At 41.9% G+C, this 27,831-nt stretch overlaps 1 protein-coding gene across 8 annotated transcripts in view; it reads left to right on the top strand.

The window, feature by feature from the left end:
* Positions 1-27,831, top strand: part of Dennd2b (DENN domain containing 2B) — a 178,281-nt gene that overhangs the window by 113,079 nt on the left and 37,371 nt on the right. For all 8 annotated transcript variants that reach the window (XM_051192585.1, XM_051192586.1, XM_051192588.1 and 5 more), the window contains one exon: positions 17,941-18,045. In XM_051192585.1, the coding sequence (XP_051048542.1) occupies positions 17,966-18,045 (80 nt within the window). In that variant the 5' untranslated portion in view covers positions 17,941-17,965. The remainder of the gene's footprint in view (positions 1-17,940; positions 18,046-27,831) is intronic.

The following is a 27,831-nucleotide window of genomic DNA, read 5'->3' as shown; positions in this document are numbered from 1 at the left end:
CTCTCCCATGGCTTAGATAATTTGCTTGAATGGCTCACAAAACAGAACTCAGAAAAAGTGTATTTGTTATCAGTTTATTATTGAGAACACAACTCAGAACCAGCCAATTGAAAGACCTGCATAGGTTAGGATACTGGGGTGAGTACCCTCCAGCACTCAGATATGTTTAGCAACCCAAAGCTCTTTGAATTCTCAAAGCCAGGGGTTGTGTGGAGAGTTTGCTATGGAGATGTAAGGGATTATGTCATTAGGGGTTCAGTGGAGGGTTTGTTATATGGGGTGATGGATTAATTTTGTTATCAGTACTGAAGATCAGCTCCATCTTCAGCTCTCTCCTCTCCCCAGAGTTTGGGGGATGAGGCTTCAAAAACCTTAGTGTTTCTGGTCATTGGCTCCTATCCACCAAGAGTTGCCTCATTAGCATAATAAACTCAGGTGCTGTTGAAAGGGGCTTGTCTGCCCTCTCATGCTGTCACTTGGATGTATCTTTGAGGAAATTCCCAGGGTCTTGTATTTTCTGTATTCACTCTTAGCCCAGATTGTTCTTCAGTCATTCTGTGGCAGACAGAGCTCTAGCTGTCATAAAACTCATTTCCAGCATTGCCTTCTCCAAGCAGTTTTGAAAACATTGCCATCAGTTATTTCTGGTACCTGTGGGCTCTTGTTGCCTTTTGTGCATCTGGCTGTTCCTTCACTGCTCATGTATAGAGAACAAAAGACTGTTTTCAGGGCTGGTGAGATGATTGAGCAGTTAAATAACTTGCTTTGCAAAAAAGGCTTGAGTTCAATCCCTAGGACCCCAGGAAAACAGCGCCAACCCCACAAACTTGTCCTTTGATCTCCACGTGCATTTTATGGCACACATGCCCCTATGCATACGTCACGAACAATCACACAATAATAATGACAACTTAATTTTTAAAAAGACTCTTTTCCCTAGTAGTACCTAACACAAGGCTTGATAAGTACCTATGAAATGGCTTTTGAATGTAGAGTTAATGTACTACAGTTGTGTCCTATAGTCAGGGCCACCACAGAATAGATGGTTAATGTAGCGTGACTTCTGAAGTTAGAAAAGGTGGTAGGTGTGTGTCTCTTGGTACTCAGCATAGGGAAGTTTGTGGAATGATAAGACAGAAAACCAAATTAGTTCTTTGTTTCATAGACAGATTACAAGGGTTGGGCCTGGACTCACTCAGCGTTAGACATTACTACTTCCTGAGCATCTTTGCAAAACTTGAGGAGAGAAGAGGAATGGATTCTAGGTTTGGAATTGGATTCTGTGGTGGTAGTGGTGATGATAGCTTAGTAGTAATAACGGTGTAGAAACTACATGGCCCTTCCCAGGAAGCAGATTCCATCACTTTCTATATATCAACTCATCTGTCCATAGAATATCCTATGAGGTAGCCACTTTAATTGTTTTTGTGGAAGAAACTGAGGCCACAGAGCTACTTGGAAGTTCTGAACGTGGTTCTGTATATAGTCGAGTAAGCTTTTAGGCAAAATACTCCACCTCCCAGAGCCCCAGTCTCCTTTGTGAAACAGAGTAAATAAATACCTGCTGTGTCTAACCTCCTGGGCTTGTTGGTGGATCCATGTGAAGCAATGTGTGAACATGTTTTTGAAAAGAATATAGTACTATATTCTAATTTTCAGGATCAAAGCTTGGGCTGTTGCAATCCCAACAAGGCTTAGCCATCCATCTCCTGTATAATTAAAAGCAGAGGAATGAGATTTAGCCCTCTTGGCCACTGGAAAGAGAAACAAAGGGATACAATGGCCATCTTAGGGTTCCTGAAATGGTTTAGATTTAAATAGAGGATAGTAGATAGGCATAATTTAAGTTGTCATGGACAAGGCATGGCCCCACCCATCCATGTCCCTTTTCTTTTTTCCACTTATGTCTGCCTCACTAGGTGGTCATATATGTTATCAGGGCTGTATGACAGCTTCCTCTGGCTGGCAGCAGGGCTCTCACCTTTCCTTCCCTTTATTGTAGGATTCCTGGAGAAATTTTAATTCTTTGAGAGCCATTGTTTCAATAGTTGTATAGCACAAGAAGTTTTTGTTTTGTTTTGTCTTTTTCAAAATACCTTCTCTTCTACCAGACAAAAACCACAGCACCCTGAAGTTCTTCAGAGCCAGCATCAGCAAAGAATACTTGCATAGTGAGGGTAGATAAGGGTTTGTGCTCAGTATTTGCTGCTCTGTGGTATGGGCCATCCTGTACTTTACAGCTACTGGCTACTGGTAGAATCAGGGTTTGAGCTACCATTTACAAATAAGAAATGAATTTTTGTTGGAGTCAAATGTTGCTTGAGGCAGTGTTTTTCTTTTTTAATTAAACCAGCCTTTCCCTCCCAGCTAGGGATGTTGTAGGATAGCAGAAGGTTGCATGAGGGCTTTGTTCTCGTGGCTTCTTGGGAACAATGAGGCCACTATAACCAGTAGCAGAAAGGCTATCTCAGGAGGACTGTGTCAGCTCGCATATCTGCACACAGTTGACTACAGATTTTATGGGTTGTTGAGTGTGACAGTTTTTCTCAGGTGAGAAATTTGTAGGTTTGATAACTTGCTTTGTATTTTTATTTTCTTGGTTCTGATTATGTTTAACAGATTGATCCACAATTGTGCCCACACTTGGCCATGAGGAGTGATATGTGGTGAGCCTAGAGATGGGGAGGGAGAACAAGCAGTGGGGTGGGGGTGTGTCTCTATGAGCAGCCAAGGAGGGACAGTATGCACTTTTGTAGAGCTTCCAAATAGCCTCTCCCATGAGGTCTGTACTCACAGTGCCTCTAGGCCTGAGAGTTGTCTGGGTTGAGCATGATGTCTGTGTGAATAATTATAGGTCACTGAACAGAACCACTAGTCAACTACATCCCTCAAGAATGCCTAATTGTAGGCTACAAATATGAAAATATATGAGGGCTTAGATACATGTCATACCTTATTTCAAAGAGCAGTGACATGAGTCAGCTATGACTTGGGTGGCTTTCAGTATGTTGGGAGCAGCTTGGTGAGCATGCTGGCCAGCCCAAAAAAAGGGGAGGAGGCCCATTTTCCATGTTTCCCACAGAGACATTAAGAATGTTGGGAAAATGCAAGCTAGCTGTGGCCATTGTCTGCAGTTCTTCAACTACTGAATCTGGTTACCAAAGGTCCAGTACAGTTTATAAACCATGTTAGAAGAATAACACATTTATATGGATATTTGTGAGGTAGGTGTGTGTGTGTGTGTGTGTGTGTGTGTGTGTGTGTGTGTGTGTGTGTGTGTGTTGGTGTGTTGAGTCAGGATCGAATTATTCTAGGCTAGCCCTTCAACTTGCTATGTAGCTGAGGGTTGCCTTGAACTTAACTGATTTTTCTGTCTTCGACCTCTCCTATCTGTGGGAATATAAGATGCTCTGCCTACCATGCCTGATTTATATGGTGCTGGGGATCAAATCTTGCCTTTGTGATGGAAGGCAAGCCCAAGTCTAATATTTCTAGATGCACTGTTTCAAGTGCTTTGGGGAGCCTGTGATAACGTATAATAGTTTATAAATTATTGACAGTGAAGTCTGAAACTCAGAAGAAGAGAGTGCCTATAGCCAATGAGCTTTTCTTCATGCTCAACATTGTGTATCTTCTAAGCTGTGATCAGGAGTCTCTGAATGAATGGATGGAAGAACTCTGAAAGCATATGAACAGTTTAAAATGGTAGTCAAGAACCTAAATGCATAGAAGTTTTCTGTGGAGGTTCTTGAGTTTAATAGATATCTAATAGCTCTGTAGCTAGAAGGTAAATAGCCATTGAAGATTTGTGATGGTCTCATGTCTCCCCTTTGGAATTCTGCAGGATATTTGATGGTTATTACATACCCTAACCATAACTTAACATGGTATTCTCAAGTTTTGTATATATTTTGTCATTTAGCTCCAAATGAATTGACACTCCCCAAATATGAAGCTCTTTTCCTTCAGGGATAATTCTGAGAGGTTCCAAAATACCTGAGGACAGTTTTTAAACAGGAATTTCAGAAGTGTTTTTGAGGATGTATTAGAGTAAATGTGTAGGTCACTGAAAACCACTTTATTGCTGTATTTGTTAAAGTTGAATTTCTTTTTGCTAGACTATCGTGTTCTGCAATTGGAACCAGACTGGTCCTAGTACAACTTGTAATTATTTCTTTGAAAATTGCTCTGTAAACTCTCCCTCCACTGGGTTAGAAAGCAAGCCCTCACTAACCTGACTTTTCCAATACTTTATACTTTCAGAACTATGGAAAACTTAATTTCTTTTGCTTAATTAAAAAAGAATTGGCTTTCTGCATCTTCTTAGAATCTCCCATGACAGTGCCCCTTACCAGCAGGAAGTAGTTTGGGAAGAACGACGCCCAAATTCCCAAATATTGTCTATAAATGTTTGTTTTCATTTAAATGGACTTAGTTATATAAAATAAATAAGTAAATAAATAACTAAAAAGAATTGGCTTCATAGCAATTAGTTTGTCATTCAAATGGCTCTTAGAATGATGGGGAATATTTAAGTCCCTTAAGAGAAGCAGGATGTCTGTAGTGCTGTATTATCTAATGGGTGATGTTTATAGCCTGATTTTTATGCTCTGGCCTGTCAGTGCTGCTCTAGTTGAGGAGAAAGCCAGAGCTAGATCTGTGTCTCCAGGGCTTATGACTACATGTCTAGGCCCTATGAATGCATATGGGAGTTTTTGTCTGTGGTCCCTGGGAAGGGTCCTCATTTCTCTCAGTGTAAGTTTACTTAGCTCATGTTAAGAATCAAAGTATTTCTAGAGGGGCTTTTGATATCACATTTGTCAGTCTGCAAAGGGGAAGGGGACAGTCTAACCTTATCTGCCTTTTCACTTTGTGTTCCTAGAAAAACTGAGGATAGAACATGTGCTAGTGTGACAGGGATATTCTCTTGAAACTGTCCCTTGCTCACCTTCTCTTTTCCCTTCCTTCCAAGAGAAACCCTTTCTTGGGGTTCAGTTGTCTGGCGACAGGAGTTTGAAGTCCTGCTGCATTTCCTCAAGAGGAAAGAAGACGCCTTGGGATGTCAGAGACCTTAGTGTGCATATCAACTTCCTGCCCATTGTTTCACTGTGCCTCCTTTGTGCTCTTCATGACTCCAGGCAGCCAATGTTTTCTTCAGGGCAGCCTTGAGTCAACCTGCATCTTTCTACTCACTTGTGTTGTCCTGCTTCTGATAGAGCATTCAGGAGTCTGAATCGTAGATTCTAGTAACAGTATGGGGTTCAAAAAATAATTAAGGAAGGGCTAGAGAAATGGCTCAGCTATCAAGAGCTGCTCTTACAGACAGAGGATCTGGGGTCAATCCCAGCACCCATGTAGTGGTTCACAGCTGTCTATAACTCCAGATCCAAGAGATCCAGTACCTTCTTCTGCATTTGCCTTTTGATTCCAGAATGAGCCGCCAGCTGTCAAGAAGCTCTCAGTTTAGCAAATGCCAGGCCTTCTCTTTCTATCATCTACCCACTTTGTGAAGAAAATGCCGAGTAAAGCAGAAATATGGGAGCCATACAGTCACCACACGTGGTGCACAGATATACATTGTAGGCAAAAAATACCTATACACATTAAACACACACACATACACACCAAAAAAACTAACCTAGCTAGGTAGTGGTGGCACATGCCGTTAATCCCAGCACTCAGGAGGCAGAGGCAGGTGGATTGCCGAGGCCAGCTTGGTCTATAGAGTGAGGTCCAGGGCAGGATTACATAGAGAAACCCTATCTTCAAAAACCAAAAAAAAAAAACTTTATGGACTTCTGGTTTCAAAACAAACAGTAAACTTCTACAAATTGTAGCTATCACTTCATTTTTCCATTTCTTTGATTCATATTAATTGGTCCTTGTTATATGCTACTTACTTTAAATTCTGGGATGCCATAATGGACAGCCTGATCCTTATCCTCAAGAGTACAGTTTGTATATGAGAAATAAGGAACTAAAAGAAAGTTACTGTCTGTGGGACTCTAGAGATACGAAGTTCTACTCAATTTGGCTTCTGGGTCTTCTCTTTTTCTGAGATCCCTTTAGTATATTCTAGAAGGCTATGGGACCCCTTCTGCACATTAAAGCCTGTCTGAATTCTCAAGGCAGTTACTACCCTTCCCCACTCCAGCCTTCTCTTCTCCAGGGTAAACACATTGGGTTCCTTTAGTCATTTCCCCTATGATGGGCCCAAGTGCCCTCTCCATCCTGGTCATTATCTGTAGGATGCAGCCCAAACAAAGCTTGCCTCTCTGTCAGTGTGAAGCCCACAATACAATGAAATGTCCCAAACATTGATTTCCAGGGAGCGGTACAGCCTGGAGCCACTCCCGTGTTTCCGCTTTTCTCTGGTTTCCTTGCACCCAGGGAGTAGATGATGGAAATAGAAGGCCTCAGCATTGGTCAGACCTAAAATGTCTTGATAGTTGGCCCATCCTGGAATAAAATATTCTTTTCTCTTATCTCTCGCCACACCCCAATTGGTATCCAGGCATATTCAACCCTTTTGACACTGAAAAAGGTGTCTAGACCTACAAAGTTCATATTCAAGAACTATGCAACGGTTACAAAAAAGAAAAACATCACACACACTCAAATTTCATGTTTTAACCATCCCTAAATTCAGGCTTGCTGCCTGGGGCTTGCCTTTTCTTTTTTGAGTGGTTGCTTTTCATTCCTAGGGAAATTAGCATGAAAAATGAAATTCCAGTATAACTATTCTATTCTTGCCTTCTGTCACATTCTCTATCCCAGCCTCCCTTACCACCAGAATGAAAACGACAAAAGTTGAATCCTATGACGTCACAATAGTTGGCTATTGTATCAATAACTGTGATATCTGTTAAGGGGGGATTATGACTTTAGAGAAAAAATGGAAAAGAAAGTGTAGTTTCATCTGAATAAAAGGCCATTCTTATGTAAATCTCCACCCAAAAAGCTTGGATTGGCCTTTCAGTGCTTGACTGCCCTTTCTTTGGTTCCCATTGCACCCTGTCTCTATGGATTAATGGTTTGACTTGTGAGCATTGCAATGCCCATATCTGTGTGTGTGGAAGTCCCCTGCTGGCTGGTTGGCTTCTGGGCTGGCTTTGAGTTTTATTTATGAGACATTGCTGAATAGAGCTATTCAGGGATGGGGTTCAGAGGGCATCCTGAGAGCCTGGGATGAGCCTGAGGCATATGAGCATGGTTCCTAGGCTGGGAGAAAGCCACTGGTGAAGCTAGTTTTCATGAGGCCATGGGTCAGTTCTGCTGACCATAGACCTCAGTGCTGCAGTTTGCTGCTTCTGAGACAGGTTGGGGCCTGCTCAGGAACTCCTTCATGGTTCATTAACACTGAGGCTTAGAATATCACCTGCCTCAGAGAATTCTAAACTTCTTAGTTCATGGATCTTGGTGTTTCAGTAACTGCTGAGGAATATTATTTTAAGGTGTGTGGCTTTTTATTATGCTGCATTTGTTTAACTCTGTGAAGCTGTGATTCTTTGCCTGTCTAAAACACCTGGCAGGCAGAGTGTATAAGTAGGAGAAAAGAGACTAGGAAGAGGATCAGAGAGTGAACAAGGGGAGGAGGTTGTTAGGGCCAGCCACCCAGCCAGCAGTGGAGTAAGAGTGAAAGTAAGACATATAGAGGTAAGATAAGGGAAAAGCCCTGGGGGGGGGGGGGAAGGGGTTTAGGATAATTTAAGAAAGGCTGGCAAGAAACAAGCCAAGCTTAAGGCAGGGCATTCATAAGTAATAGTAAGCCTCTATGTGTGATTTATTTGGAAGCCGGGTGGTAGGTCCCCAAAGAGCCAAAAGAGTAAAACATCACACAAGTGTTGGACCTAGTACCCATAGGCCCAAAGAACTAGCTAAGTTTCATTTATTAAGTATTTAAGTTTAAACAAGTTTGTATTACTATACATTTATCCTAACAAAGTGAGTAGCTGTCTGGAGGAAGAAAAACAAAAACCAAAAACAAACAAACAAACAAACAAAATCCTACATAAATTGAAAGGGGAAAATTTTTTATTTCATTTTTAAATAACCACAGTTTCTTACTAAGGGGATCTGCTGGATGCTGTATGGTATCCCAGATACAACATTGCCACCCACATTTCATGTTCCATGCTGCTTTCCATGTGGTACTTGCTTTTTTATCATAGCAACTGTTGAAAACCAGCTATACAAAGACATGACATCATTTAAAAGAATGTAGTGTAGTCTGACATTCAAACTTAACTTCTGTGGTGTCTAACAGATGTTGAGAATTTCTTTTCTCTCCCAAATTTATAATATGTGGCGGTACTCCTGATTTTGCCAGATTGTTCTGGGGTACCTCAGCATACAGTTTAAGAACCACAGACTTGCAGCTACTGAGTATGAGTAGTAACTGCCTTCACATGGTGGGCATATGGATAAACAGACTACTTTTATCTGCTTTCTTAGCCCTAATAGGACCTCACCATAAGGGAGAGGCCTACTTTGGCCAGAGTCTGTGTTTGTAAACTGTTCTGCCCCTAGGCTAGAACAAATGATGAGTACTTTTCATAGATTTTATGTTGATTGAAAGGCTTCTAAAATAGATATGTTAAAAGAAAAACATTGTCACAACACTGGGAACTCAAGTGCCAGCAGGCATTAGATTTTTGCCAATATCTAGAGAGAGCTGGGCTTTGGGGATATACATGAAGTGGTGGACAAAAGTTTCCTGTTCACATGCTTTACCACCTATTACAGAGCCTACTTCTCACATTTCCTGGCTCTGGTTGTACCATTTACAATGAAATTCAAGGGAAATTAGCCTCTTTGAACCCTAGTTACTTGGTCTATAAAATAGGGGGAAAAAAAAGATAGCTATGCTTGCAGTGTTACAGAGATGAAATGAGATAAAAATACATGCTTAGAACCAGTAGACCATGGCCACACCAGTGTACTTTCTTCTTCTGCCTTTCAGATTTGAGGAACAAATGATGTTCACCCAAACCTAAGTAAAATTGAGCCTTAATGATCTATATAGAACCTGGAGTTTGAAAATTATTCTTTTTTGTTTGTTTTGTTTGTTGTTTTTGTTGTTGTTGTTGTTTTGAGACAGGGTTTCTCTGTATTGCTTTGGAACCTGTCCTGGTACTCCTTCTGTAGACCAGGCTGGCCTCCAACTCATAAAGATCTGCCTGCCTCTGCCTCCCGAGGGCTGGGATTAAAGGTGGGTGCCACCATCACCCAGTGATGAAGGGCCTTGTAAGTCACTCTGGCTTTGACTTTGAGAATGGGAGATATATATTTATTTATTTTACATCTACATCCATGTTGGTGGAGTAACTGTGGTGAAGGTAGCTTATCAAGAGAAACAGAGTCATCTGAAGAAATGAGGACAAGCACCAAGGTGTCAGAGTGGCGAAAGCTCAAGCCTTGCATCATGTCCTTCCTCTGTTCTTCATAGATGGCAGCTCACTGCAGAGGTTGGGGTACCTTTTCCTTGTGCTGCAAATAGGTAAGTAAAGGTACCCAGACTTTTCCAGTCTTTTGAGCCCTTGCTATCTCCTTGTCCTCCTCTGAGATGGTGCAGCTTACAGGAGGTATGCTTTTTTAAGGCAGAGGAGGCCTCTTGCCATCAGTCAGCTTAAGCTCAACTAGATGGGAGAGCATGGGAAGGGTGAGTATGAGGTCAAGACTTAAGAAGCAGGAAAGGCTCCGGGGGGGGGGGGGGGGGGGGAAGCTGACATCTGGCCTGGGTATTTAAGAAAGAATGGGGACAGACAACATGCCAGAGAGGACTTGGCTGAATTAAAAGCTTGGAGGCATCAGTATTCCTGGAATGGAATACAGGGACTGGCATTCTCTGTAGTCTGATGTGGCTGCCCTAGGAAAGACACTGAGTTAGATTAGGAGTGTGACCTCTGCATCACTGTCTTGATTTTGGACCTGCTCCAATCTTCCTGCCCAAGTTAGGGAAGGCAGTGGTTAGTCCCTCAGAGCAGGGCTTGCAGTACAAGTCTCCATTCTGTTTTCTTTTCTAAAGTGGTGACAAGTCACTAGACAGTGTGGGCTCAGTTGTCTTGCCAGTGCTAGGCAAAGCTGCTAGCTGAGAGGCTGAGTGTCCAGATTGGCAGCAACAGCTGTATGGAGGGTTCTGAGATTATCTTGGCACAAAGTAGATTTCTTTTGGCTTGGAATTGCCTCGTGATCACTCACCCCAATTCAGGTTTTCGGGAAGTGCTTAACTTAAGCTTAAAATCTACAGAATCTGTGTTCCAGTCACAAAAGGCTATGGCAAAAAGGGGGGTTGAAAATTGGTTGAGGTTGAAAATCTGAATGTAAAGAGCTTCCTTTGAGGAGGAAGCTGGGAAAGCAGTGCAGGGGTGGCAAGTGGACTTTACAGAGTTCTTTTTTGCTTTCTCATTCAACAATAAGAACAACAAAATCATCCCTTCCCCTGCCCCCGTGACTGGTTTTTCAGCCTCTTTGAGTCCTGTTTAAAAAAACAATCCTTTAACCTCCTAGCCAACAAACACAGGGTCCTTTCTACCTTGATGGGCTCTTTGTGCTTTAGAAGAGATGGAAAGTACAAGGTATGTAGATAACAAAGGAGAAAGGTGTCTTTTGGTTTGGAAGGGATTATTTCAGTTTTGAGAAGTCCTTCCTGGTGCCCTTTCTTAGATGTTTTCTTCCCTCTCAGTCATCCTGGTACACCCACCTACTCCCCTTTTCCCTTGCTCATTTCTAGGCATAGCACAGCCAGAGACCCAGTCTAATATTGACCTTTCCTGTGTGTAGATGTGGCAAATGGAGGCATGGCTGAAAATTTAGGCTCCAAGAAAAGGCCAAAGGGGTTTTTCAAGTTCCAAGTCTCTTTCTAGGATTCTCTTTATCTTTCTGAAAACCAGGAAGAGGGTTGCCTGGGAAATAATACAGGGAAGGATGGGCATAACTTCTTCCTAGGAGTAGGAGAGCTTTTCCACAGGGAATGTAGCAGGGATCTTCCTTGCTTCCTGAGTGGCTGATTATGTGGAGACCCAGAAGACACTTAAGTGCTGAGGATTCTGGTGAAGTCCCAGGGAGCAAAGACTCATCCTAGTTCAGCTGCTGTTAAGCCTCTTCCAAAAGGAGTTCCAGTGTTAATTGCTATGACTCTTAGGGAAAATGTGAAAGCTGAGACCCTCCCTCCTTGAGAAGCTGCTGGACGGTTCCTCTATCTCTGGACAGGGTGTGTGGATGAGAAGTAGTTAGTTAGGTACAGAGGATCAGACAGAGTAGGTGTTTTGTGGACATAATGAGCAGGCAGGTGGGCCCTGGGGTTAGATCATAGCTGTGCATTGTCTGGTGATTGTCTTACAGTTTTGTTGGTTGTAGTGTCCTGGCTGTAACCAAGTTCTTATACCACACATGAAAGCTCACCTTTTCTATCCCTTTGGGCTGCTTCTTAAGCTATAGCCTTCACACAAGCTGATTATAGGAAATGGAGGTATTAAATAGAACTTTTCCTGTTTTTTAGAGGCTTCCTTTGTTAGATGTCTTTTTAAATTTTATTTTGTATGTATGCACATAAGTATATGTAGTTAACGCTGTGGCCAGAGGTCAAAGTTGAGTGTTTTTCTCAATAGCTCTCCATCTTATTTTTCTGAGTCAGGGTGCCTCACTGAACCTACAGCTTGATGATTGGCTAGACTGGCTGGCCAGCAAGCCCTAGGGATCCTCCTCTTTCTGCATCCACAGCATTGGGTTACACTGTACCCAGCTTTTACTTCCTGCTGGGCTCCAAAATCAGGTCCTCATGCTTATACAGCAAGCATTTTACCCACTGAACCATCTCCCAGCTTTGTTAGGTGTCTTGACTTCTTCCTAATTAAAATAAGAGTGATGGGCAATTTCTGTTTCCTGTCAGTGGCTGTTTTTTTGTTGGTTTTGGGTTTTTTTTTTTTGTTGTTGTTGTTTTTGTTTGTTTGTTTTTTGAGACAGGGTTTCTCTGTATAACAGCTGTAGCTGTCCTGGAACTAGCTCTTTAGACCAGGCTAGCCTTGAACTCATAGAGATCTGCCTGCCTCTGCCTCCTGAGTGCTGGGATTAAAGGAGTGTACCACTCAGTAGCTGTTCCAACACCAGCAGGAAGGGAGGCTTTTCCTCACGTGCTCACCTCTTCCTTACCGTTCTCAGGGTTCTGCAAGTCATGCTGCATAATTATGACTGCAGGAAGATACTGAGTGGACATTAACCTAGTGGGGAACACAGGAGTTGGGTTTTTTTTTTTTTTTTTTTTTTTTTTTTTTGATTCAAGAGGTTGAGTGTCCCTGAGAGTGTCTCTCCTGCTCTCCCATCAGTGATTAACATCATCATTATTACTATTACTATTATCATGTAGAATGATTGGTGTGTGCGCGCGCAGGTATTATTTGTATGATTGTGGGTGCTCCTTTATAATGGCTTGTGTGTAGACAACTTTCAGGAATTTGTTTTCTCCTTCCACTTTTTGTGGGTTCTGGGCATTGAATTCAGGTCATCAAGTTTGAATAACAAGTACAGTTACCTGCTAAGCCATCTCACTGACTCCCTCTTGGATTTTTGAGATCCCTCTTGGATTGTGGACTGGGCAAAAACAGGAATCTTCCAGAAGGTCTGAGAATTTCAAACAGCCAAGAGGCTGTACCGTGCGTTGGGACACACTTCTCCTTCCTGCACTACTCATACTCACCATCTAAGTTTTGTGTGGTTGTGCTATGGCCCAGCTTCCTAGTGCTTCCTGCTGAGTTACAGGCCCAGAGCTGTACACTTACCTGCTGACTGGGGAAGCTAGCCAGGTAGAGGCAGAGGGCTAGGGATGCCAATGCTGACATGGAGAACAATTTAAATGGGCCACTTTCACTCAGCTCTGGCCAACTACTGTTACACAGAAATGTCAGTTGTTTTGGCAGATTTTCAAGAGAAGTTAGAACCTCAATTTTTATTGAAACTAGATTCTTAAATGTTTGACAACTGATTTGGGTTATTTAAAAATAAAGAGAAGTCTGGGTGAGACTTAGCTTTACTCTTGTGGACCATGAGTTTATGTCTTCTAGTATAAGCTCCTTTTCCCAGGAGTTTGGAAGAAGTGCATGGCTTCAAAACATTGTTTTGAAGTACAAGGAGTATAGTTAGTCCATCTTCTATTTGCTCACAGCTGAGCAAACTCTTGGAAAGAGTGAGTAGTGACATCAGACCCTTCTGAGGTCTCATTTTGTTGCAGGACACAGATTTTCACATGTAAGGTATACAAGACTAGCCTAAAATACTTACTAGAAATGCAATTTTCTGGCCCCATCCCTACAGGTTCCCATTTCAGTGGTGGAAATGGAACCTAGGACTCTGTATTTTTTTTTTTAAATAAGCTCTTCAGCAATCCTAAAGAAAGTAGGCAGTAAAACCAGAGAGATCTAGTAATTTGGAGAGTCACTTAATTACCCTGGAGCTAAATTTCCTAATTGGAAATATAAAGCTATATTACTCCTACCTCATAGAATGGCAAGAATTGAATTAGAAGATTCCTGAAGGCAAAATGGAGCCCTGGGTTAGAGCTAGAGCCTAGTATGGGTCACTTGGGCCCCAACTCCTTAATTTCTAGCTTTGTTACTTGGGTAGCTTGTTCCCTGTTCTTTATATTGAATAATGATAATAATAGTAGTACCTACTTCACAAGGATGTCCAAAGTATTAAATGGTTTAATATATGTAAAATACTTAGAGTTTTAGCTATTATAATTGCAGAAGGAATCTTGCAGCATGTAAATACACCTTAGGTTTTTTGTTGTTTGTCCCCCCCCCCCTTTAGGTTTGTTCCTTGAGTAACATTTAAGACTTATGAGGTTTATTTAGGGTTTCTGTTACTATGATGAAACGCTATGACCAAAAGCAACTTGGGGAAGAAAGGGCTTATTTTACTTCTGCTTGTATATCACAGTTTAATGAGGCAGTCAGGGAAGAAACTCAAGGAGGCAGGAGTGGATTCAGAGGCCATGGAAGAGTGCTGCTTACTGCCTTGTTTCTATGGCTTCCTCATTCTACATTTTTACAGTACCCATGACTACCAGCCAAGAGATGGTACTGACCACAGTGAGCTGGGCCCTCCCATATCAATCATCGATCAAGAAAATTCACCCCAGGTTTGTCACAAACCAATCTGATAGGGGAATTTTCTCATTTGAGGTACCCTCTTCCAAAATGACTCTAGATTTAGTCAAGCTGACATAAAACTTGCCAGCACAGAGGCCTTTCCAATGTTCAGTTTTTACCAACTTTCCTTCCTTGACAGCTCTGCCAAGTCAGGACATCTTACCATGTTTATATTGTGGGTATTTGCATATCACCTGGTATAGGTAAAATGCACTGTATTTCAATGCTAGGGAATGTGAAAAGTGACTCAGGCTCAGGAACTGGGAGAGAAGCATGATACATAAGAAAATCCTTTTGTTAAGCATCTTTGTGTTTGGGGAAAAGGCATGTTATTATCATTGCTGCTTATTGAGAAAGCCAGCCTCTGGAACTCACTTGTGCAAGGTTACACAACTAACAGTTGATGGGCAGGGTTGGGTGCAGTGATCTGACTGTGTCCGGTGTATTCCCACTGCTTCCAATGTACCTGGGAAATTACAGTGATACTGTACTGTGCTATTTCTCTGACTTATAACTCTTCACATAGTTGTCTGAAGTTTATTGGAACTAGGTTCTTGGGAAACTGCATATTAGTGATAGATGCTAATTGAAGAATTTCCTCTTCCAAATATGTTGTTTCTGCCCAGGCTTTGCCATTTATGGATGGACCCTTGTGACAGCAAACGAGCTTCTCGTCTTGCTTGTTTCTGTAGAGCATTTTCACTGTGTCTTTTTCTCTTTAACTCTGTTAGCTGAGGTATCCAGCTAACAGTATGGTGGAGGGCCAGCAAGATGGGTCAGTGGGTTAAGGTGCTTGCTTCCAGGTGCTATGACTTGTTTGATTCCATGGATCCACACGGCAGAAAGAAAGAATAGACTCTACAAGTTGCCCTTCACCCTCTGCATGCACTCATGGCACATGCATCCCACCACACACTTGCTCCGGCACACATAGATAAGAAAACATAAGTTTCAAAAAAAAAAAAAAAAAATGCTTTGGAGAAATTGGGCCTGCTCCTCTGTTTGTTACATCATCCCAGGATTATTTTTTCTTTCTTATTCTACCATAATGTCAGGGTTAGCTTCATTTTTCCTCCTCACTAGTTTGTTCTGTGTTCATGTTACAACTACAGAATAGCATTCCAGAGCAGTGGGGCTATCTCTCCCAACAATAGAGATTCATCAGGGAAAGGAACAGCATCTTTTTTTTTTTAAGATTTATTTATTATATACACAGTGTTTTACCCACAGGCCAGAAGAGGGCACCAGATCACATTATAGATGGTTGTGAGCCACCATGTGGTTGCTGGGAATTGAACTCAGGTCCTCTTGGCAGAGCAGCCAGTCCACTTAACTGCCGAACCATCTCTCCAGCCCAGGAACAGCGTCTTTTATTGTATTTTTAAATATAATTCAGTATCTAGTCTTTCTACATGTCTGCCTCTTCCCTGAAGGCCTACCCAGCAAGAAGTAGAGCATGTTGAGAATTACGTTGATGAATAGTGATAGTTACTGTGACCATTGCAGCCATGGGCATTCAAAAGCTGACATGTGATAAGTTTATTCCTTCACTGCTAAGCTCCCCGAGGAGACTGAGAGGTGGCCTGACATAGCTTCTGGGACTGCCTCTTCTCCTGCTTGCACAGAACTATATGCAAAGCACTTATTGGGGCACTGGGTTGCCATTAGAGAGTATCTCATCCAGAGCCAAAGTGCAACTGGCCTGTCATTGTTATCCCTAGTGTTACATTAAACACTGAAGTTTATAAAGTTATTTTCTTTCAACAACATTTTTTCTCTGCTTTATAAAGAATGGAAGTGAGGCCTACTTGGTTTCATTTTTATTGTTGTTGTTGTTATTATTATTATTATTATTACATTGATTGGTTGTTTGTGGGGGGGTTTGCATGGGTGCGCCATCGATCATATATGGTCAGAGAACAACCTTTGGGAGCTGGTTGTCTCCTTTCACCATGTGGGTCCCAGAGATAGAATTCAATTGATTAGGCTTGGTGATAAGCACCTTTACCCAATGAGCCATCGTGCCACCAAAAGCACTTGTAGTATTTCTTTCGAGGAATCTTTCATTGGTATTGTGGAGTCAATTCTCTCCATTCACCTTGTGTGTCTTGGGGATCAAACTTAAGTTTCCAGGCTTGGTGTCAAGCCTCTACCTGCAAAAATATTTTTCTGAGCCAAAATATAGGTTTTAAATATGATTTTTGGGGCTGGAAAATGACTCAGCAAGTAAGGTACCTGTTACCAAGACTGGCAAACTGAGTTGGGTCCCTGGGACTCACAGAGGGGAAGAAAACTCCCTGAAAGTTGCCCTCTGACCTCCACACAAACCACGGTACATACACACACATGCCCTGCAAACCATCTTGAACTTATTATATTAAGTATTATTTTGACAAAATAACCAAAGCAATCCATTTATAAGGAAGAAATTTTTACTTTGGCACATGGTTTCAGAAGTTGTAGTGCATGGTCACTTTGGACCTATGGAAGTACTAAATATTATAGTGGGAACATATGGTACAGACGTGTTCACTTGATGATGTCTGGGAAAGAAGCACAGTGTCCTACTTCTCCTAGGCTCTACTTCCAAAGGTTTGATCACCTCCCAGTAGCACCACAGACTAGAGACTCAGCTTTCAACACATGGGCCTTTCAAAGGGACATTCAAGATCTAAACTGTACCATTCACTTTCTAGTTTAATGGGTCTTGTGTAGAGTTCTTGGGATTGTCTACATACTCTACATATTTTCAGAAATTATTCCATCTGCAAAATAATTTTAGTTTTACCTTTCCAATCTGGATATATCCTTAAATTTTAACTTTTTTTCCCTCCCATTCCATTATTTGCCAAAAAAAAAAAAAAAAAAAAAAAAATCTTTAGATGGTGGCTCCTTTTACTGTTGGTAACATATTATAGCTATGCGTGATACATAGATGGGCATTTTTTCATGTGTGTGGGTGTTTTGCCTGCATACCACTTGTGTGCCTGGTGCCCGTGGAGGCCAGTAGAGGGTATTGGAGCCCCTGGGACTGGAGTTACTGACAGTTGTGAGCCTCCATGAGGGTGCTGGGAATTGAGCCATCCATCTCTCTAGTCCTAGGATATATTTTTTTACTTAATTAACATTTAAATATTTTATGTATATTTTATTTTAGTGGATATTAAGAGAACATGATTATTACTTCTAGCTCCTAATTATATGATATCTTTTAGATGCCACATTATCAGAATGGCCTCTCATGAACATATCAGATACCAAACCCTCGTCATTCTCCTTTCTTTACCCAAGCTTCAAACTACTTATCATTGCCTAATACAATAATGTACACTTAGTATTCAGCACAGGACACCCACGTGATTCTTATCTGTGCTACCCATGGGATGTAAGCTCATGAGGACAGATTTTTTTCTTTGCTGGATCACCATTTGCTTTGGGCAGTTTCTCAGCAAATACTTTTTGAATGAATGAATGGTTTATTGCTTATAAAAATGCTAACTTTTTTTTAAAAGAAAATGAAATATTTCAATTTTATCTAGGGCAAGAGGTAGGAAAATACAAGAAAAATTATGACTGCAACAAGGAATGATGGGAAACAAAAGATGAGAAATAGAAATCATTTTCTGTGAGGCAACAGTTAGCTGCTAGCTCACAAACTCTTCTTCACTAGAGGCTAGGGGTGAGAAAGTAGTTTTAGCCACATGGCACAGGAACCAGTGGACCTCTCTGAAGATACTTGAAGTGCTTCTGGCTGTCTGTGGAAACTTGGTTTACAGGAATGTCTTCTTTGCAGGGCTCTGGGTTTGCAGAGAGCCGAAATGACCATGACTGCCAACAAGAACTCCAGCATCAATCATGGAGCTGGAGGCACTAAGGCCCCTCGGGAGACTCTGAGCAGGTGGGTAGGGGTGTACTTCTGGGAGATGGCATCAAGAATCTGCCAAATAGCCTGGGACCCAGGTAGGATCTCTGCCAAACTAAAATAACTATCATGACTGCTGATCATACTGTTTACTTGTTTGGACCCAGCTTTTACTGACAATTAGGCAGAAATCTTATCTGACACACACCATCTTCTAGTTCTAAAAATCTCTATTTGGGATGGCAACTAGGAGCCTTAAAACAAGCTCTCCTTTGTACTATGGAAGCACCAATATTCCAAGAGCAGGACAGTAAGAAGCAGCTTACAAAGAAGATGGGAAAGTTTTCAAGCCTGTGCAGTAAGGAAATGGACTAATGATGGGTAGGCAGTTATACATATTAGCATAAATTCCAAGCAGAAGTCTAGTCTCTGTAACAACTTAGGCCTGGCCCTAAAGAATACACCCTGGGGAATTTTAGTCATTGTCTACTATTATCCACTATCCTGTTTTACCTTATTTCTTACCTTTACAAAGATAAGAATAAAGAGTATAGAAAACATGAAAGACTAAAATCTTTCAGAACTGGGTTCAGATTTAAGCTCTAAATACCCAAATAATGAGAACTCAGAACATTTCCTGGTGCTCTCTAAAATCTTTGCTGACTCAGCTGTAAAATCACAGTAATACAGTACCTGACTGTCATTCTGTGAGGATAATGAGGGGACATGGCAGTGCATAGCATAGGGGCTAGTGTGAAGCTGCTGGAATAATATCTCCCACCCTGTGATGAGATAAAATCTTCCAGAACTGGCATACCAATGTGTGTCTCACTCCAGTGCTTCTCAAGACTTGTCCAGCGCTGCATGCTAATGTTCTGGAAGAACTTTCAGGCTTTTAATAAAGCTACAGATATTTTCACAACATCTTCTGTAGATCTCAGATGGATAGATTTGGGCTGGTAGGCTCTTAGTCACTAGGAGGGACAGGTATGAGAATGCTAAGTTGTGCTTGGGATACCACTAGCTCTTTCTTAAAGTTTGGGCTGAACCAGAGAAATATGGCACCTTAGGTTTGGACTGAGGTGGTGGTGGATGCTTAGTTTATTCAGAGCTGGTATCCAGATGTGGCTGGTTAGATAAGATCCAAGATGTAGCATATGGAGAGTAACTGGTATGAAATAGGCAGAGGTTCCCTAGCACTGTACATACAAGACTTGTCCTTGTTCAATCCTTTGGACTGTGCTAATCAACACAGGGCTTGGTAGGCCATGTCTTCTTAAGTATGTAAGAGTTTTGGATTTGGCCAAAAGTTGAGTATCTACAGCAAGACCAGTAAGAACTGGTCCCTGAACTAAACTCTTCCAAAGCATTAAGTGACTGAGATGTTCTGCCTCTGGGAACCACCCTGTTGGGCTCAAACCACATTGATGCCAAGTCTTACTCAGTATGTGTGTGCACAGGTTTGTAGTCTTGATCTACAACCTCAAATCCCTACACACACATCATACACTTTTGCACTGAACATTATACTGAATGTGCATTCTTCCTTCCATAGCTTCCTGAGTGCTAGAATTACAAGCTTGCACCATTATGCATGGACTCACTTTTATTTTCAAAGTCACTACTATAGGAATGAAATAAACACCTGTGATTATATAGGGCTGTTCTTATGTCCATTTGTACCGTGTGCATGCCTTGTGCACACGAACACCTGAATATAAGATTCCCTGCAACTAGAGTTAGAGACAGTTGTGAACTGCCACATAGGTGCTGGAACTGAGTCCCAGTCCTCTGCAAGAGCATCTAGTGCCCAGAACCATTGTGTCTTATCTCCAGCCCCTATTTTTATTTTACTTATATGTATATGTGTGTATTAGATATAGACATGCATGTGGATACCCATGGAGGCCAGAAAAGGACATTGGATCCTACAAGAACTAGAGTTATAGGAGGTTGTGAGCTTCCATATGTGGATGCTGGGAACTAAACTCTGGTCCTCTGGAAGAACAGCAAGTGCTCTTGCTGTCTGAGCCGTCTCTCTGCCCCTGATTTTTTTTTTTCCTTTTAATTTCCAACATACTGGGTTTTCAGAGGTACAGGATTTGTAGTGTTTACATTAAATTGCAAAGCAGAAATAGAACTGCTGACATACATATTCCCCAGTTTCTATTTGGAATATTCACCTACATGTTTCTAAATGTTTTCAGGAACTGTTTTTCCTTTTAGTTTTCCAGTACAATTGCTATCCAAATATGCTGCACAGTGTTTATAAATATCTGAGCTTCACATGTACTTTTTAAAAAACACCTCTTTAGTTTCCCTTCTGTGGCTTCACTTCCTTCCTGCCACATTTCCACTCCTTTCCCTCCCTCCATTTATGGGAACCTGGCCTTGGCTTGGAGTCACAGATCCCTGTGGCTAGCTGGGTTGGTCAGTCAGGAAACCCTGAACTGTAGGTGTTTTTGGACACTGATCTGGTGGTTTTTATGGTTAACCTCACCTTAGCCACTGTCTGTGTGTATTTGAGCTGGATGAGACAGGAGGTCGCTGGTTCATTTAGGAAATCACTGTCTGTGGATTCTGAGGGCTTTCTTGGGTGCCAGGTTCTGTGCTGAATACTGGCATTTGAATATTGTAGTCTGACTTTTCAATAGATTATTGGGTCCCTTTTATCATTGACAGCTCAAGAGTTCAAGGAGGGGAACATGTTGGTGTGGGCAGAAGTTTGATTAGAAAGGGCAGGAGTGCAGTGCTTTAAAAAGCTGGCCGCTTTGGGAAACATGAATGCAATAGAACCTAGTAGTTAGATGGCTTTGGGACATGGGTGAGGGCTGAGGAGGACTCTTGGAATTGGAAACAAGTGGGTATAAGCATATGGGACCTCATTGTTACTGTTCAGATCTTTATTTGCAAGGCTTTGTCTTTGGCTTGCATATGGCTGTGCCTGATGCTGCCCCCAACCAGTCTGAGTTCCTAGATTCCATTGCCAAGGTTTTAATTAGATTTTGTACAAATGTATTCCCTTTTTGCCCATTTGAAGCACAGGCTTGATTTAGTGGGAGCCTATATTAGGAAGAAAACTTAAGCTTTGCCATTTGCTGTGTCCTGGCCTCGTGGAGCAGATTTCCTTTTCTCTTTGTGGGTGAGGCCAGTGAATACATTGCTTCATATCACCTGACAGATAGAACCCTGCAGGCTATTCCCACTCTAGTGTCTACAGTTTGATGCCCAACTCAGCAGGAGTGGGGGTTCTCAAAAGCAAAGGTCACATTGTGTTGGTGTTGATGTTCTGGGGTGGAATCAGAAGCAGCTTGGTGACTTGGAGATAAGGAAGTATTCTAGTTACAGCAGCTTTGATGGGGGTCAGTTTGGCCTCTTGTTGCTCTCAGATTTCACTTGTGTGGTGGGACCTGAGCTTTTCTACCAGAAACTCTAGTGTGTGGGTCATAGCAGTGTAGAAATTAAGCTTCCAGTCTTGTGTTTGGTGGCCTTGACTCTGGTTGTAGGTTATAAGGAAACTTGGCTATCTGTAAGGAACGTCAGTTTCTTGAGAACAAGGACTTTGACTTTCATCTGGGTTCCCAAAGCCTGAGCATTACCTGGTTTAAAGAAGATACTGCCTATTTATTGGTCACCCTGTTAGGGAGGGTCACCTCCTTTATGAAGCATAGTCTGCTGGTAATGTCCTTCTGTACTTTGGTCACTCTTCCCATCCACTCTGTAGATTTTTAGAAAGTCAGAGCTGAAAAGAGAGCTTGGAGTTCATACATGCCACTACTTGATTTATACATTGGAAAACTAAGGAAGAGGCGGTGTCCTCTGCAGCACTGGGCTGGAGAGATGGCTCGGTGGTTGAGAGTACTTGGTGCTCTTGCAGAAGACCTGAATTTAATTTCCAACATCCTCATGGGGTAATTCACAGTTATCTGTAACTCCAGTTCCAGGTGCTCCAACACCCTCTTCTGTTCCTGTACTTATCAAGCATTCATGCACATAGTGCACATGCATGCAGGCAAACCACTCTTACACAGTTTTTAAAAAATATGAGGGTAACAGGGTAAAGCATTACAAAGCCTGTCCTAGCTATGATAGGCTACCACACAGGAGGACCTGAAGCCTCAGCCACCTTGCTACCTGTGATGCCTCCCAGAATCTAACTGGAATGGTCTACCTATATATTGATGTATAATAAATGACCACAAACTTAGTGGCTTAAAAAAGTATATTGTTTATTTTGTTCACAAATTGCAAATTACATAGGGCTCATCCAGTAAAGTTTGATGCTATTACAGCATTAGGTAGGGTGGCCTTAAAGGTTAAAAGTGACCACACAGAGGTTAGAATGATCTGAAATTATAGTCAATGCTGTCAGTCAGGGGGACTCCGGCTGGGGAATAAGTCACAAGATTTTACGTCATGATGCCTGGATACCAAGAGTAAGAATCCTAAAACAGCAAGACAGGAATATGTGATATTTTATGTCTTTAGCCTAAGAAGTCATAGACACAGGAGCTGTTTTTTTTTTTTTTTTTTTTTTGTTATTGTTGTTGTTTTTGTTTTTGTTTTGTTTTGTTTTAAGTCCTTGGCATAGAACCCAGGGCCATGTACATGCGAGGTGTGATGGTTTGAATAAGAATGACTGCCATAGGCTTGTATATTTGAATGCTTAGTCTTCATTAGGAGGTGTGATCTTGTTGGAGGAAATGTGTCACTGGAGGAGGACTTTGAGGTTTCAGTAGCCCAAGCTAGGCCCTATGGCATACTCTTCCTGCTGGCTGAGGATTTGGATGTGGAATTCTCAGGTAGTTCTCTAGCACCATGTCTGCCTGTTTACCACCATGTTCCAGTCCATGATGACAATGGACTAAACCTCTGAAACTGTAAGCAAGACTCAATTGAATGCTTTCTTTTGTAAGAGCTGCTGTGGTTGTGATGTCTTTTCATAGCATTAGAACACTGACAAAGCAAGCCTGCACTGAACCACATATCCAGGCTGCATAGTGTCTTTTCTATTGAACTTTATTGATTAACACCACAATAAAGGACTAAATTCAGGGAAGGGCTGATAGTTATCACCACCTAATGAGAGAAGCACCAGTGTCTCATCTTAAGAAGCGTTTGTGTGTGTATGTGAAGACATGATTGCCATCTTTGGAAGTAACCCTTTGTTTGCTCTTGGGTTACAGTTTACATTCTTTCTAGATGCAAAATAGTCTCAATCTCTCCTCTAAGCTTTAGGTCTCATTTTCTTAATGACATCAGCTTGAAGTATAGAATTTTGACATCTAAATTGGGTTGTGTAGAGAAGAGAGAAGAGAGCTTTGGGATGTCATTCCTTTCATTATATAGCTTCTTGAGTACTGTGTTTCTTGCCATAAAAACACATAAGCTAGAGAACCTACCCCCACCCCACTGCCCATACACAGGTAGATAGGTAAAGGCTGATTACTGCTGATACTTCTTTCTTTTTTCAATATTTACTTATTTATGTATATGGGTTCTTTTGTCTGCATGTACATCATCACACCAGAAGGGAACATTGGAATTCATGAAAATATAGTTATAGACGATTGTTAGCTGCCATTCGGGTACTGGAAATTGAGCTCAGCACCTCTGGAACAGTAACCAGTGCTCTTAATCACTGAGCCTCTCTCCACCTGATGCTTCTTTTCAAAAAGGGGAAAATGAAGCATCTAGTGTCACCTACCTGTTTTGATTCTTTGGTTAGATCTTGTCCTGCTGTTTGGGAGTCTTATTTCTACCCCAACCGCTTTGGCCTTTTGATTCTGCCCTCTAAATTACCTTTTTGAAAAAAAACAAAAAATAACTCATTCTATGCTTAGTGCTAAATGGACCACTTTATCATTTCCTTCAAGGCTCAGGGGACATAGTGCGTGGAAAAAAGTGTGAGCTAGAGGACTAGAAGAAGCACTGTGGAATGCTGTCTTCTAGACATGAATGGCCATTGCACTCTCATGAACTCACAGTATCTGTGGTTCCCTGCCCAAGACTCATCAATGCAAAATTGAGCTCAGGGTGACTTGTAAGGAAGAAGGGGTTCAGAGGATGTAGAGAGTGATAAGAGAGAGCAGTGTGGGGAATATGATCAAATATGTACAGTTTATATATGTATGAAAAAGTAGTTGTTTGAGATGGGATTGACTGGGGAGCAGAAAGGCTAAGTTATGTTACTCCATTTTTTACCTCTCTGTTGGAACTCTTCTGGAGTGGGTTGTCAATAGGAGTTGTTGAGATTTTAGTTCAAGAAACAAAATACTGGTTTTGTGACAGGATTCAGGCTATGTTCCTCCTTTTTCTCCTCCCCTGTACTCACAGTACTTACAATACAGGATAGCAATTGAGAATGCCATCCTGAATTGAAACCATCACTAAGTGGTGGGAGAATGCTCATACTTGGGGAGTCAATAGCCCATCTCAGTTGAGCAGTCCTAGAATGATTAGTGACCAATTCCAAGAGTTTTGTTTGAAGCAGACTAAACACCATTGAGTAGACCCCCTACACACACACACACACACACACACACACACACACACACACACACACAAAAAAAAAAAAAAAAAAAAAAAAAAAAAAAAAAAAGAAGGCTCACTTTCTATTGTTCCCAGCACATCCTAATGCCTTTGGTAGTTACATGGGCACCTAGAACTTTCTCCCAAATGCTTCTGACTTGGATTCTTAGTTATCCCCCCCAACTTCTGCCAAAAAATATCCACCTGCAACTTCAAGCATGCTTCTCTCCAAAAAAGTTCTGGGTGCATTAGCAATATGTAGGACGTTTTGATATAAATGCTTCCTGCCATGTTGCTTAAGAGAATCAGGCATGTATGCCTATAATTGGAGCACTTAGAAGATGAAGGCAGAAGGATGAGGAATTGAAAGTCAGCCTCAACTACATAGGGAGTTCAAGGCCAGCCTGAGCTACAAGATACCCTGTCCACAGGAGAGAGAAGGGGGGATGGGTTGGGAAGAGGGCACTGGGGTGGGTGGGGTTATATTTGTAGCAAAAAGAGTAGTTTGTATTTTAAGGTTCAACTTCCATCTGCATGTGTGGAAACATGCACACACATAGCTTTCTCTTTAAATTTGCTCTATTTCCATACCTTAGTTCATACTCCTTTTTTAAAAAAATATTATTTACTTGTCTTAAATATTTATTTCCATGCATGTGTGTTTATAGTCTTACATTCTTTTAAATTTCCTGTGTACATTCCCCCACCCCCTTTGCTTTTATCTGTTTTTCTAACTCTCTGTCTCCTGAAAATGTTTATTTTGGCAAGTGTATGCCATGGTGTTGGCATCTATGTCCGTGTCAAGCAATAGAACTGGCTGCCACTGACAAGCTGTGGTACATCAGGTACCCAGTTCCAAAGTGGCTGCCTCCCCCAGGGTAGGCTCTCGGACTAAGAACAGAGTGAGCCATCAAAGAGCAACAACATCTTGTGTGTGTGTGTGTGTGTGTGTGTGTGTGTGTTAATTGCTTTGTATTTGCTTTTGTCTTATGTTCTCTTGCTTTTGGGGAGTTATTCATGTTAGGTTTCAAACCCAGAACATACGACCGAGGCTCCTATCTAGCATATCAAAGGGGGCACTGGCCACTATTTTCTCCCTGCATCCTTCAATCCCTGTTATGGGGGTTCTCCTAGCTGGCATAACTGGTGCCCTACCCTAAACTTCTTCAGCCCAGGGGCTGGGCTGCCCTTCCCTCAGCTGTCCTTCCCTATATAATCCAACCATTTTGGTCACCTGGGTTTATTTTTGTCTACTCTCTTTTGGGCCTCTTGGCTGCTGCACCTGGTTCCCCTCTCTTCCCTCTTCTTTCCCCTTCCTCTTCTCCTCATATGGTCTCATGTCCACTCTAGACACTCCCAGATGGCCCTGACTCTGGCTATGCTCTCCCAGATACCTGTAATAAACCTTCTCTTCCACCATAGCTAGGAGCAATTGTGTCTTTCCTTTTTATTTATTTGTTTTATTCATCTGATGCCAAAAACTGGGACCAGTCATGTTCCTTTCTCTTTTTTTCCCATTCAATTCCTAGTGTTCAGTTTTATAAATCAACATCATCTTAGTCACACAGCTAGTGCCTGTAGATAATCAGAGAACATGTTTTGTGAAGAACTTGAGATTTAGAGAATATTGATGACCTGACAGAACTAGATTCAAATCTGTAGGTGGTTGGTCTGCTATACAGTTATTACCATATGGGAGAAGGCTTTGGGCTGGCAGCCTTACTGGGTTACTAGGTGTTTTGTGTATCTTTCTGAGTTAGGAAGGGGTATTTGCAGACAATGGCTTTGGCAGACATAAAGGAAACTAAGGTCTTCACTGCTTATCATTTACTCACTCATTTAATATAAAAATTACATTTAGGTGCAGGGGATATAATTTTTTTTTTTTTTTTTGAGACAGGGTTTCTCTGTGTAACAGCCCTGGCAGTGCTGGAACTCACTCTGTAGACCAGGCTATACTTGAACTCACAGAGATCCACCTGCCTCTGTCTCCGGGGTGCTGGAATTAAAGGTGTATGCCACCATTACCCGGTCAGGATATCACAATTTAACAGGATAATGTCATAAGCTTCAAGGAAGTCCATTTTAATCTAGTTAAGAAGATATTGGCAAACTGTCTGAAAAAGGCATGTCCAGCCTATAGCTTGTGGTCCACATGCATCTCAAGATACCTATGAATGTGATCTAGTATATTTGTAAATTATATTATGTTACAATGTCAAGGCTGGACACCCTTGTAAGTATTGTACCACAATAGATACTTTTTTCTGGCCAGGTAGAGGGATTCAGAATTGGTATTTCCACCTGGGGGTAGGGTGTAGAAAACCTGGGAGTTTGACATGCCCTTAGGTGGGTTGCAGGATTGGTATGGAGGGAAAGACAGTGTGAGATGATGAAGTCAAGCCTAAGGAGAAACCAACTTATGGAGTCCTTGTCAGCCTTGCTTTTAGTCTGCAGATACTAGGGGGCTTCAGTGAGAAGATGAACCAGAGCGTGGTTGAGACTAAAGCAAAGAGAAATTGAAAGATTGCTTTCAGTCCTGGTGCAAGAAGAGAGCTTAAACAAAGGAAGTAACAGTAGCAGTGGGGATGGGAAATAGTGGCTTTTGGAGGTGTTAGGGAGCAGAATTGATGAGAGCAGTTGTGGAGTAGGTGGGTGTGTTGGGAAGTAGGATGGATCCATATGCACTGAAGGACAGACTTTTTGTCCTTTATCTGTGTAGTAAAACCAGAGGTAAGGAAGCACAAAACGGAGTCCTCTATTGGACTAAAACAAGAGAGCTTGGGGCCCCTCGTCCACTATGTGTAGGCTGGTTATTCCTTAGGTTCATTGCTCTGCTAGTGCCTACAGATTGGATTAGGCTTCTGTTCACACCTCCTCACTGAGCAAGCTCTTTGATCATGAGTGTGGCTGTGCACTACACAGTTCTCTCCTCTGTGCCATGTACTCCTTCAATGGCTGTTGTTTGGCTTGCCCTTTTAAAAACCATGTAAGCATGTTGAGATTTCCTGTGACCCAACAGGGGAATGTCAGCCAATTCTTGACTCACCAGAGCTCCAGTTTTCTGTGTGTGAACAAGTGGTGATAGCCACTTGGCTCAGAAACAGCTGGCTGCTGTCCTGGAGATGGCATGGCACTTTGGAGTCTCTGAAGGTTTTGATCAGCCAGAACTTCTCTGGGTTCAGTGTTAGCAAACTCTTGCCACCTTTGAACTAATATTGTTTAGAAAGAATTCTTGATCCAGGCAAGGTGGTGCACGCCTTTAGTCCCAGCACTCGGGAGGTAGAGACA

Source organism: Phodopus roborovskii, unplaced genomic scaffold (genome assembly GCF_943737965.1).
Source record: "Phodopus roborovskii unplaced genomic scaffold, PHOROB, whole genome shotgun sequence".
In the NCBI taxonomy this organism is placed as follows: domain Eukaryota; kingdom Metazoa; phylum Chordata; class Mammalia; order Rodentia; family Cricetidae; genus Phodopus; species Phodopus roborovskii.
Note: the sequence above shows the minus strand (reverse complement) of the source record. Positions and strands in the feature narration are given on the sequence as shown.